Here is a 12,847-nt window from a genome sequence, read left to right on the forward strand (position 1 = left end):
TTGCAGCTTTTGTCGCAAATTAAAGATCAAAATATTAAATTATGGTTTTTAATCTATAACTAAAGTCACCCCGAAACACTTTAAACACAAAATACACATATAGGTTTCCAAAAATTTGAATACGATTGAAAGAAAATGATCCAGACAAGAGTAAATGTTCGCTGTTAATAGCAGTTCAGCAAAATGTTATCCATATGTCGTTGTATTTGTGTTAACATACTTTACACGTATGCGCACACACGCTCAAAAAGTTCGCAGGCGCGTGAAGAAATTAAATTTAATAAAATAATCGCATTTAAATCGATGCCCAAGCTATAAAAACACAATAAAGTGTATCAATAAAAATTTTCCTACAGCCTGTCGATTGTTTTGAGTTGGCTATCAAAAGATTTCAGGTCGAAAATTGCAATTGAAAGTGTGATCATAGTGCAAAGGAAAAATTTTCTGCAAAAAATTCCCAGGTCTGTTTGCTGGCGTAATTGGCAATGTATCAGGTTGACTTTGTGTGCGTGCGTGCGAGAGTGTTGGTGAATTTGTACGAGCTATGGTGCATGAGTGTTGAGAGCGCTGAATAGCTTGGACTAGTGTGTATGTGTGAGCGCAAATGCAAACAGAAGCAAAGAGCGCGGAACAACAACCGTCTAGAGTTGTCGAGCTGCAGGCTAAAATTTATAAATTATGTGTTTTAAGCCAAATTTAACATCAAAATTGATCAAAACTTTATATTTATTTTCAAAATAAATTATGTAACGTTATTGCATACTTTACCTAATTTTGATTTTTAATAATTTTACCAAAAGATTCAGTAAACTATGCGGTAACCCTGCTCTTGGGAGGGTACCTAAAACAACAAAACCAAGTATATTGCGCGCGTCGCTGCGGCGCCAGTTTGACGTTTGACTCGTCATCAGACGGTTGGGTAAATTTTTTCTCTCAGTTGCTGCTGCCGCTGTGTGCTTGTTTATGTATGTATGTGTTGTGTTTTTGTGTGAGTGTGTGTAGGTCTGTGTTTGCACTGCTTGTGACGCATTCTTGTTTTGAGGCAAATCAACGCTAAAAACAAACTTTGAACGGCGCATATAGCAAAGAAAGAAATGAATCGTTGATTATAAAGAAATGCTGAAAATTTGAAGATCATTTTGGTTATAGTGATAATTGAAATAAGCAGAAACAAGTACAATCAACATATGTACAAGGTAATGAGTGCAGCGATGGTGGTGTACTGACCGCGCTGGTATGGGTGTGTCGCTCTCTGTTTAGCTGTTTTTGTGTGGAAGTGAAAGATGTGAAAGAAAAAGAAGGCACAAAAAAGGGCGACGTCGCCTCGGCTGAATATAAAGCAAAACGAATAAAATTGCCGGCATTGTCGAATTTCAAGTGCGCTTTACATACATATGCTTGTATATGAAAAAAAAAAAAAAAAAAAACAAAGGGTTGTCGGGCAGTAAATAATGAAACAAGTGAAATAAAAATACTGTGCTAAATAAATACTAAAGCCATAGCTTGCAAAACGGCTTTCTTTTAAAAGTTCATTTACACGAGAATTTCTAATTTGTTTTGTTTTGTTGATTTGTTTATTATCGCCCCTACCAATACGGTTGCAAAAGCATCTTATATACGGGTGCGGCTGTGTATGCATTGTGATGTACCAGGCGGTGATAATTACGTTTCGCAATAATCATCATGGCAATCGTGTTTAAGTTTACGTGTGTGTGTGAGTTGCCAAAATATCGCGTTTAGACCATGAAATAAAACTTACGCGAGTAAGACAGAGACAGCGGTTTCTGTAACGGCACTCATAGGTGCCGCAAAATACAGTCATATGTGTGAAGTGTTTGGGTCTGCATGTGTTTATTACATACTTATGTATACCTGTGCAGTTACATTTTGGAATACATATGCAAGAGTGTTGTGCAGCTGTCCAGGCTATAAAAACAACAGTACAAAAGAAAGAAAGAAGAAAAAAATAAAATAAAATAGTGTAAAATAATAAAGCATATGTTGAAAACTGAAGTGGGAAGTAACGGGCACGTCCCACACACTGACAGACCGTGTCTGTGCCTGTTGGCGCTCTTTGCTTTGCTTACATCTGCCGTTTGGCACAGCTTCGTTGCGGTCGTCGTCAGCAACAGAAATACATGCATACATATACATTTATGTATGCATAAGTATATAAATATGTATATGCAGCCGTACATAAGTATTCACGTTTATTTTGTGCTTTTTCTTTTACACATTTAGCCTTCAGTTTCCGGTTATGAAGGAAACAAACGGGTTCGGGTTTCCTGCACTTGCAATAACTATGTATATATTTATGTATATTTGTATATGTGCGTTCTGTGTGCATTTTATTGTAGTATGTGCGTCAATAACCACAACGTGACTACGCGACGGATGCTGTTTCCATTCCAGCTCGTCCCTAGAGTTGCGCCGTTTCGCTTGGAATAAGTTCAATTGAACGGGTCATTGAAAGAAACAATCAAACTGATTCTACTCATTGGTGGATGCATCGAAGCAGTTTAGTTATTAAATTGCTTATAAAGAAAACAGGATAATGTTAATGTTTGCATATTCATGTAAAGATATATCTATATCTTATATGTTGATAATAATCGTTCATGTTTTCATTAACATGTTTCCTTCTAGCAAACCACCCGATCCGATTCATTGAGGTGTAATTCGAATCAGTTCAGTTATTCAATGACTTATGCATCAGGTTAATGTTATTTCTCTCTCATTTTAATGTTGTAAAAATCACAGATAGCTCATGTTCTGTTTATATGAACTTTCATGAAGTTGAACTAGAATTCCCAGCTCTGCTCTTTCACCGCAATCCATACATAATTTACGCAAAGCTGTCACAAAAGAACGACAGTTCATTGTTCGCTCTTCAAGCGTTGCCAACCACAGATATCTCTATACATATGTATGTATTTGTACACATACATACGTACATATGTGTAGGACATTTGTATGTGCATAAAACATTTTAATTTGATACTACTAGTTAGGCCATTATACTCTGTACTGGAAACTATTTAGCAAAGAGTTCCACTCACTGTAGCTGCGGAGCGTTAAGCGTAACGATGCGAACGCTTTGCGCTCTCAATTAACCTCTCAACCGGCTTTCTGCCTGCCTGCCTGCCTGCGTGACTGTCTATCCATCCGTCTGTCTATCTGTCTGTTTGACTGCCTGCCTGCCTCTATAGCTCGTCTAACCAGCAGACCTTTCAGCCTATGCAACCTTTATAATTCAACAGAGAAACATTTTGTATAAGGTTTTTCTTTTTACTGCCTCTTCTTCTTTTAGAAGAAGGTCGTATAATTTAAGACAGAAGAGATTTGTGTTTCAAGCAGCGAAAACATTCTTTGTGAAAGCACTTTAACAGCATTCAATATAATCCACACCCACGAACACTCGTCCATCCGGGTTACCTACCTTTGAAGCCTCACTAACAGACCGGACGTCTTAGTGTTTGGTGTATTTTTATTAGATTTTATTTATGAAAAAAACCAGCATATGTATGTATGTATATTGATATATCACAACTCTGAAAGACGTCAATGTCCTATTTATGAGATGTTTGATATCCGTCTCTTAACTCTTAACAGCTTTTTTTTAACACCATATGAATATTTACTTCTCGATGCCTTAGAGAGCTCAGAGAGTTGTAGCTCCTACAATATTAGCATTAGCAGCTCTAAAACAATACATACATATATAGCATTTGATGTGTGAGGAAGTGACTATATAGTACATACATACATATATGTATGTATATTGCTTTAGCTATTATACATACATACATACATGTATATACGTGCATAGTATAAGCGTTAGGCACCCATTCCCAAACTCTGTATGTATGATCTGCCTAGATACAGATTCCAGATTGTAGACTAGGTAGGCAGACTCTACTGAAGTTTGTAGAACTTACAAGTTTTATACTAGTTGCTTTGACTTCTTTTGTTTAGGTATTACGGGTTAAGAGTTTGGCTTGTTCTTTTGTCATTTTATCATCATTCGAGCGTTTCCAAACGCTTGGAAAGAAAAAGAAGAAGAAGAAAAAAAAAAAAACAAGAAAAAACCAGTTAACATTTAACTCCAAAAAAGGCTAAAGCCGTTGGCAAGTCTCGTAAAAGTTGTTGATGGACATTGGGGCAGGGTGTGAAGCGGTGGAAACCACAACAGAATACGGCAACAACAATAACAACAGCAACAGCAGCAACAACAATAACAACATGATCAACAACAACAACTTCAAACTTCACTGTAGTCATTATTTGCAATTATCGGAATGTTTCTTTGGTTCTTCTTCTCTTTTTATGTGCACGCTAAATCCATTTGTTGCTGTTGTTTTTCTTGTTTTTGTTATTGCCATAGGTTTCTCTTTGCGGCTTAGGATCAAAAACCTTTGCCTAGCTTTGAATGTTTGTATGTATGCGTATTTTTATATACATATGTACATATATATATGTTATGTGTATATGCATGTGTGTATATGAATACGTATGTATACAAACGTGTTTGCTTTTGAGTATATTTTTGTTTGATTTCTGTTTTGAGCATATTCGCTAAATTTTAACCTTAAATTTTTCAATGCCGTCTTCAGCATACATATGTACATATTTATGTATGCATGTATATGTATGTGTAGAGTTTTGGTCTTCGTCTACTTCTCAGCATAGTAAATAAATAATAAACAAAACTATCACGTCGGCACACACACAAATGCACACACACACATGCACTCATCACATCAACTCTTGCATACGTAAGTGTGGGCGGCCCATGCAGCTTGATTGCCGTCTCATAATTTCCTTCTTTCTCGGAAATGTAAACAAAAAACATATGTATGTATGTATGTACATATGTACAATGCAATTCAATCCGATGTGAACTGTCAAATGCAAAATACCTACAAACGTTTATTCACTCTTTGGAAATACGAGTTGAATTGTAAACAAAGCAGCAGCAGCCGTGGCAGGCAGACAGGCAGGAATAGCAGGAAGAGGAAGAGAGGGCCTGGGGGCTATTATAATCTATATAATATTAATCAATGCGAGTGTATACAAAATGTTATTGCATTCAACTTGTAACTAGCCAAACAAGTAAATTATTACAGTTCATTAAATTGCATTCAATTGGCCATATGGTCAGTTACTTGTTGATATTAGCAATTACTCACATACACACTATATGTATGTATGAATACATATACAAGCAAATTATTATATGTAAATTTATTGTATACATACGCATGACGATCAACGTATGCATGTTATAATCATATTGCACTTAACAGGTGTCATTTGGTCTTATATCTAAACAGTTTTACTTCATATTTCTAGCAAAAACTTATTTATTTATTTATCAAGTATAGTATTCATGGTTTTCAAGCTTTTAGCACAGTTATAGTGAAGATTGTATATGGCCTATTGAAGTGAACTGGTTATATTCTATTCGAAAATAAATATAATCATGACGTATTTTTAGTTCATTTCGTAAGAAACAGTTAAATTGAGTGAGATTAGTCAAGAGCATGTTTACCCAAAAATGATAACTAAATATACATATGACTCAGAGAAGACTTATCATTAATGCATATGTATATTCTCTGACTGTTTTTGACTTTCTAGGAATTAGTCGAAATTCATATTTTCAACTTGTAAATTTTTGAATAAATACATACTACATATGTATGTATGTATTTATGTATACATACATATGTATGTATGTACGTATGCACATATTTTAAGATTTGGGTCAACAGACATTATCTATGCGCAAATTTCGTATTTTCGGCTTTGTGATATTTTAGAAACTGATGTTTGATAAGTAACTTTTTTTTCGATATATAAAACGCAATTGAAAACGTCTCAGATTTGATTAGAAATACATACATACATATGTACATATTTAAGTTTTCTGAACTTGATTTGTTTTGCTTTCTTGTTTTTGTTTTTTGTAGCTGCGCAGTCAATAATTGTTGCTCGCTTTCATTTCGTTTGATTATACACAAACGAATGCGCATATCTGCATACATGTGTGTGTGTGTGTGTGCATATCATATGTCTACACTCGCAATTGTTTCTGTTCCCGTTTTCAGTTTTCGTTTGGCATGCAAATTTGTGTACGCGGTTTGTTGCTATTGCTGAATTCGCTTGTGACAATAACAGTTTCTCTCACTGCACTCGTATATGTGCTTAAGTGTGTGCGTGAGCGTATGCGTATGTGATTAGCTATGGTGTGAGAGAGTTCGTTATTATTATTATTATTATATGTATTTTGATAATTGCAAATTTCGCTTTGTGTTTTTATCAGCACTTTGTCTTCTGTCTCTATTTCTCGCGATGCCGAAGCGGCGACGATGGCAAAGAAGAAAGTGCGCGATTCGCTTGAATTGGTTTACAGCGGATCGCAAGCAAACCGATTTATTGACTCGGGATATACATATAAACAAACATACATACATATGTGCACGTACATACATATGTACATATGTGCACAAATATTTTGTTTTCATGCCCTTTTATAAATACCCTGTATGGGGTATGATGGGCAAATATAATGTCATATAATACTAATGAAAATATTTATACATACATATATATATATATATACATATGTATATACATCTACAAATTATTATTATTATTATATTTATACATTAATGGGTCAATATAAAAGTGTAGTGCAGGGTACTTTCCATAGTCGTGTATTATATTTTGATAACTGTAACATTCTCGCTTGAGTCACTTTGTTTATTGTTATTGCAGCTTGTTCCACATGTGCGCCTGTGTATATGTATGTGTGTTTAAGTTAGCTAGAAAGAGAGAGAGAGACATCTATTGCTCTGTACTGAGTTCAGTGCAGATGTATGAGAAAACGGAAAAGAAAACATCTCCGATATCATTGCAAGTAATCATAATATGATTGCTCGATATCGATATCGATTATTGAGTAGCTTCTCTGAAATAAAAGTTGCATTGCAATCAAGAATCATTTGATGGACATCTGTGACAAGGGTATCTACTAGCGATTACTCTCGAAAAAAGAACTTGCATATTAAGCAATTTTTTTTTTTGTATTTTCGTGTGAGTGTATGCGTGTGTGTTTGTGTTTAAGTGTGTGCGCTTGGAAAGAGCACACGTGACAACGCCCGATTGAAAATGCCGCTCTTTGCTTTATCAGCAGTGGTTTTCTCCATTTCAATGACTATACTAACTGTTTGTTATCTATTACAGATCAAATAACAAAAGCCAGGCGGCGAATATAAATATATATACACTCACTTACTCACTCCACAAGCAACTGCACAATACCAAGGGGAAGCGAAGAAGCAGCAGAAGTGTAATCGGAAGAGCGACAATAGCTAATACAACGGCAACGGCTGCAAATTGGACATGTCATGTCAGCAAGCGTCAAGATTCATTACAGCAGCAGCAGCGACAGCAACAGTAGCAACAGCAGCCAAAACTCCAATACCAACAACAATAACAACAACAGCAAAGCGCACATCGACACCAACAGCAGCTAAAACAACGCCGAATCCAGCGATTGTGGAGCATAACATTGGTGTTGCTGCTGCCAAAACGAACCCGCCTGAGGATCCCTATGTATTCACAGAGACTATTGCAGCGACACCGCCAATTTTATTTAATGCACAGGTAAAACTAAAGCTGAGCCAAGCCATGTCAAGGCGAAGCCGAATTAAACCAAAACAATGCCCTCACTCACTCACACACCCACACGCACACACACCTTTATATTGTTGTAGAAATCGCGAGCCCGCTTAAGTGAAGCGCAGCACGGCAGAAATTGCAACAGCAGCAGCAGCAACAACAACAACAATAGCAAGAGAGTTGCAAACAAAAAAGCGAGCATTGTTGCTGCAACAACAGTGCCCATTGCGCAGTTGAATGGCACTGCAACAGCAACAACAGCAGCGGCAGCGCCAGCAACTGTAGCAACAGCGCGTGCAGCAGCAGCAACAACAAAGGCGCAGGCGTCTTTGGGTGCAGCAGCAGCAGCAGCAGCAACAACAACGAATTTCAATAATGTCACACAATCTCAAAGGCAGCCAACGTCACAGTCGCAGCTGCAATTGCAGTCGCCGTTGCAGTTGCAGTCGCAAGCGTCGCCGAAACGTGCCACCAACGTTTGTGTGGTACGTCCACAGCAGCAACTACAGCAGCAGCAGCAGCAGCAAAAACAGCAGCAGCAGCAACTGAAGCAACAGCAAACTAAATTGATTACAAAGCAGCCAGCACCACATCCGCCACCACCGCCACCGCCGCTATATACGCACACGCCTTCGTTGTGGCAAACGCCGCTCATATTGGATACCACACAGAAGCAGCAGCTCCAGCAACAGCAGCAGCAGCAGCAGCAACAGCAGTCCAACATTGCCGTTGCCACAGCGCTGGTCAGCCCGCCCACATCGCCCGCCTCGTTACCCTCACCCACGGCTAATGCGCCGCCGACAGCAGCTGTGACCGCCATGGTATCGCCCATCGTGGTGCCTCTATCAGCCGCATCAGCGGCGATGTCCCCGCCCAAAGGCGGCTCTTTGCCGCCGTCAAAGTTCCATCACACCACGCTGGCGCAGCACTTGCAGAAGGTAGAATGTCTGAAGAAAAAGAAATCCTTGCCGCTGGCTTGTCAGAATTCCAACAACAACATTGTTGAGTCGCTGCACAAGGGGACGACACCGTTTGCCGTCTACAATCTAACGCATCCACCTCCGCTAACGGTTTTCAATACTGCAGCAACAGCAGCATCAGGAGCGGGAGCAGCAACACCTGCAACTGCTGCTGCAACAACAAAAAAACATTCCGCCGATGCTAGCGATGACAACGATCTCAATGAGATTCCCGTCAATGTCATCTTTCGGAAGCCACCCGATCTTTTGGGTGGCGCTGGAGCAGCTGCGCAAGCACCGCCACGCCCAGCAGTCGCCATTGGCCAGCAGCAGTCGGCAATGATGAAGCTGGGCGCTGTGGCGCCATTAACACCGCCAACGCCGCCCACGCCGCCGTCAACGCCACAGTTGAGCAATCTTTGTGCACCGCCAGCCACAGCAGCAGCAGCGGCAATGGCAACAGTTATCACACCCGCCCTCACAACTGGAGTAGCAGCAGCCACAGCAGCAGCAGCAGCAGCAGCACCTATAGCCAGCACTCAATATGAACAAACGTCTTCCAAAGTGGCCAATTCTGTTGTCAGTCAGGCTGCAGCGCCGAAACGCAAAGCGCAGGCAGCAGCAGGCACTGGCTGCAGAAAAGCCAACAAAACAAATAATAAAAATGCTGCACTGGCCACTTCTGCTCCGCCGTCAGCTCCAGCTCCAGCTCCGGCCCCGGCTCCACCTGCACCGCCACCGCCGATTACAACAGTTGAGCAGACAGCAACCGCATCAGCAACGGCTGCTTCGGCAGCTCCAGCGTTAGAGCCAACATCGACTAGCACCGTGTCGCGGCGTCGAAAAGTGCCGCCGGCAGCAACCAAGCGGAATGCAGTGTTATTCAACGAGAACGAACCTTTGGAGTTCGATGTTCCATACTGCTTTCAAACACGTTGGTTCCATGCTGGTCAATATATGGACGAGGAGCCACAGCCTGGATTGAGCAATCGCGAGGAGCGCATTGCTCTACGCAAAGGTGTACTGCGTCGTCAGGCGCTGCAGTTGCTGTCGACGCGCCCGCTGCAGGAGCTGCCGATGCGTGCGGCACGTCAGCGACTGCAATGTGTTCAGAATCTAATTCTTAAGTACGGGGACCATGCGAGCCAGGAGCAGGGCATGTAAGTGCACTCAAACTGATTATATCCAAATGTATGTAAAATAAATGAACTCTGTATATTTGCAGTGGCGTTGGCAATCGCTGCCTGGTGGCTGCGTGCAAGCAACCCACGCTCAGCATGGCTGCCCACTGCGAGCGACACATTGTCAACAATACGACGCAGCAGCTGTTCCAGCCGTGCGTCGCTTGGCGTATGGATGGGGTGGCCTGTCAGGCGCCCGTCTTCGATGTGCTGCACACACTGGCATTGTGCCCGGCTCACAGTCACCTGCGACACGGCATTGAGGTGCAGTCCAAGGTGCAGAAAACGCAGCAACGGGCAAAGGCAGTGCAACTGCCCAAGCCGGCACCCACGCCTGCTGTGCCGGGCCCTGTGCCAGCGGTGACTGCGAATGGACCAGTGGCTAATAAACGCAAGCGCAAAACGAATCCAAATGCCAATCCCGTTGGCCGTCCGCAAAAGCGTGCCAAAAAGCCAGCCGCAGTCGCTAACACCACCTTACCTGTATTGCCGCCAGTGTCCGCGGTGCTGCAGCGTAAGAGCAGCACCACCTCGCTGGAGTCCATTGCGAGCAATTCGCAATCGTCGGCCATGTCTCACTCGGCCCAGCAGCCCTACACACCTGCAGCGCCTGTGATGACTATGCCACAGCTGTCCATAAAACCTCCAGCGTTGGCACCGCTCAGCGATTACCAGCAGCAGCAGCAACAGCAGCAGCAGCAGTATCCGCAGATGCTGCTGCCTAAGAGCGAGGCTGAGCAGCAGACGCAGCAGCTAGATGCTAATTTGCTGGCCAATGCTAATTTCAAGGCCGATGAGATTAGCCAGATTGTGGCACAGCTGGCGGCTGCCAGTAGCGAGTTGCATCATAACAACAACAACAACAACAACAACAACAACAACAACTTGCACTTCAACAACAACAACATCAACATGAACAGCAACAACAGCAATAGTGTAAACTTTTGCAGCAACAACAACAGCAACAGCGGCAGCAGCAGCATTAGCTGCGGCTTTCCCTCATTCAATGCAGCTTTTGGCAATGCCATGAGCGGCCAGGGCCAGCAGGTGGCATCGCATCATGCCAACACAGCGTTGGCCAGCACAGAAAATCTGCTGAGCCAGCATATGTTTGGCATCTGCGAGAACAGTTCGGCCTATGCCAGCTCCGAGGATACGGGCCTGGGCGGTCTGAGTGAGTCGGAGCTGATAGGCGCTAATGATGCTGGTAAGTGGAGAACATATTCGCATTATATTCGAAAGCGGTCAATTGTTAACTATTCCAATTCAACTCTTCCAGATGATATAGCATTGAATGGCGCCCATCTGCTGGAGGAGCACGATTTGGTAAATGTGTTTGATACGCTGCCGGAGGATGCGTTCAACGAGTTATTTCAATCTGGTGTGTATTTCATAATAACAAAGTTAACTCTGCTTTTCATTGTACTAATTAATGTGTGCACCTCTCCGCCAATGCGCCACCTGTGCTGTGCTCTGCTGCAGTGCAACAAGCCGAGTGCGAGGCCATGGATCGCGCGCTCGAGATTGCCGATAAGAACCTCAAGTGTCTCCAGCAGACAATCGGCAATACTGCGCACGACAGCGCCTTCCTTAACGATTTCCTCGACGTGGACGATGATCTGCTTGTGAACGCTGTAATGAACTCGCCGAACGCATCCGACATTGATGCATCCACGCTCTTTGTCGATAGCAGCGGCGGCGGAAACAGTAGCAGCAACGGTGCTGCCGGATCCAGCTCCAACAGCTGCACGCCGGCGGCCTCCGTCGCGGATATACGCGGCCTGGTACAGACTTAAATTGGCCTAAGCCGCACTTGTGTATACGCTTCAAACGAGTCTGTGTAGCTCGTCGTTTTTTTTCCAAAAGTTCTTTCGACAGAAATCTTTTAGATCTTAAATGAAAAATGATAAGAAATCACATTGAAAGAAAATCGAACTAAATTTCTCAACAAATGTTGATGACACTTTTTATGTTTTCTATATTTGCCAAAATTTCCTTGTTTGGCCATCGGAGAAGCTTTGCAATTTCACTCTACTCCAATTTCTTGTCTAGAATACATTTCTATATATGTTTGTATGTATAGTATGCTATACATATATTATATAACTGAAGCATCATATAATTAATTCGTGTTATTGCAAAAAAAAAATTCCAATGAAAAATTCAAAAAACAAAAAAAAAAAGAACAAAAAACTATAACAAAAGCAAAAAAAATTAAAAATATAAATAATTACAAGAAAGTAAAATGTAAATTCGCGTGGAACCTTAGCGTTAAAGTTAATAACTTAATTTGATCAGTTAGTACAACAAAACATTTAAGAATTATCAAATTGTGAAGGAAATGTAGAAAGCAGGTAAACACACACACACACAGAAACACGCCCACAGAGTAAAAGAGAGAAATGAATGAAACGAACGTAGGAAATCTTAGCAAAAAATTTGAATTTGAAAGCGTGAAAGAAATGCTAAATATCGCATAGAAGACTTAAGTTCTAAATAGGCATAGAATTTGTTTAGTTTTTGTTTTTATAGGCGCATTTACATCAAAAACCCTTAAAAATGAGAAATATAACAACAACAGCAGCAGAAGCAAAAAGAATTTAAGTTTTTTACACACAAACAAATACACACAAACACACATATATATATATATATAAAACGTACAAGGGATTACATAGTTTGAAACCGCGAATCGTATTACTAAATATACATACATATACATAAATATATGTATAAATTATATATATATATATATAATACACACATATATATATATAATACACAGACCTATGTAAGCTTTAATTTAAATGAAACCAACTGACAAAATCAAAATGCAACTTGACTTTTAAGTTTGCAGAAAAAAAAAACAAAAACAAAAACAAACAAGCAAAACAACAAAAATACAAATGCAAATATGATTTTGTTCGTAGTTGATTTAAAGGATTAAGTAATTCAATTTTCATATATTTGAAGATATTTTTTACTTTTCGATCTTTGGTCTACGTACTACATACATATGTA

The 12,847-nt window shown here is 40.8% G+C and overlaps 1 protein-coding gene across 2 annotated transcripts; it reads left to right on the forward strand.

Annotated features, from left to right (window-relative positions):
- The first annotated feature begins 202 nt into the window (after positions 1-202).
- On the forward strand, positions 203-12,727 carry l(3)L1231 (zf-C3Hc3H domain-containing lethal (3) L1231). Of its 2 annotated transcripts, none has more exons than XM_030383958.2 (6): positions 203-461; positions 7,249-7,671; positions 7,782-9,805; positions 9,871-11,033; positions 11,106-11,207; positions 11,309-12,727. In XM_030383958.2, the coding sequence occupies exons 2-6, from the start codon at positions 7,408-7,410 to the stop codon at positions 11,620-11,622; spliced, it is 3,867 nt and encodes a 1,288-aa protein (XP_030239818.2). In that variant the 5' UTR covers positions 203-461; positions 7,249-7,407; the 3' UTR covers positions 11,623-12,727. The 2 variants fall into 2 exon arrangements, with proteins under 2 accessions (XP_030239818.2, XP_030239821.2); XM_030383961.2 differs by lacking the exon at positions 203-461 and adding an exon at positions 841-1,196.
- The last annotated feature ends 120 nt before the right edge of the window (positions 12,728-12,847 follow it).

This window comes from Drosophila navojoa, chromosome 2 (assembly GCF_054131105.1).
Source record: "Drosophila navojoa isolate 15081-1374.11 chromosome 2, UAZ_NAV_1.0, whole genome shotgun sequence".
Classification (NCBI taxonomy): domain Eukaryota; kingdom Metazoa; phylum Arthropoda; class Insecta; order Diptera; family Drosophilidae; genus Drosophila; species Drosophila navojoa.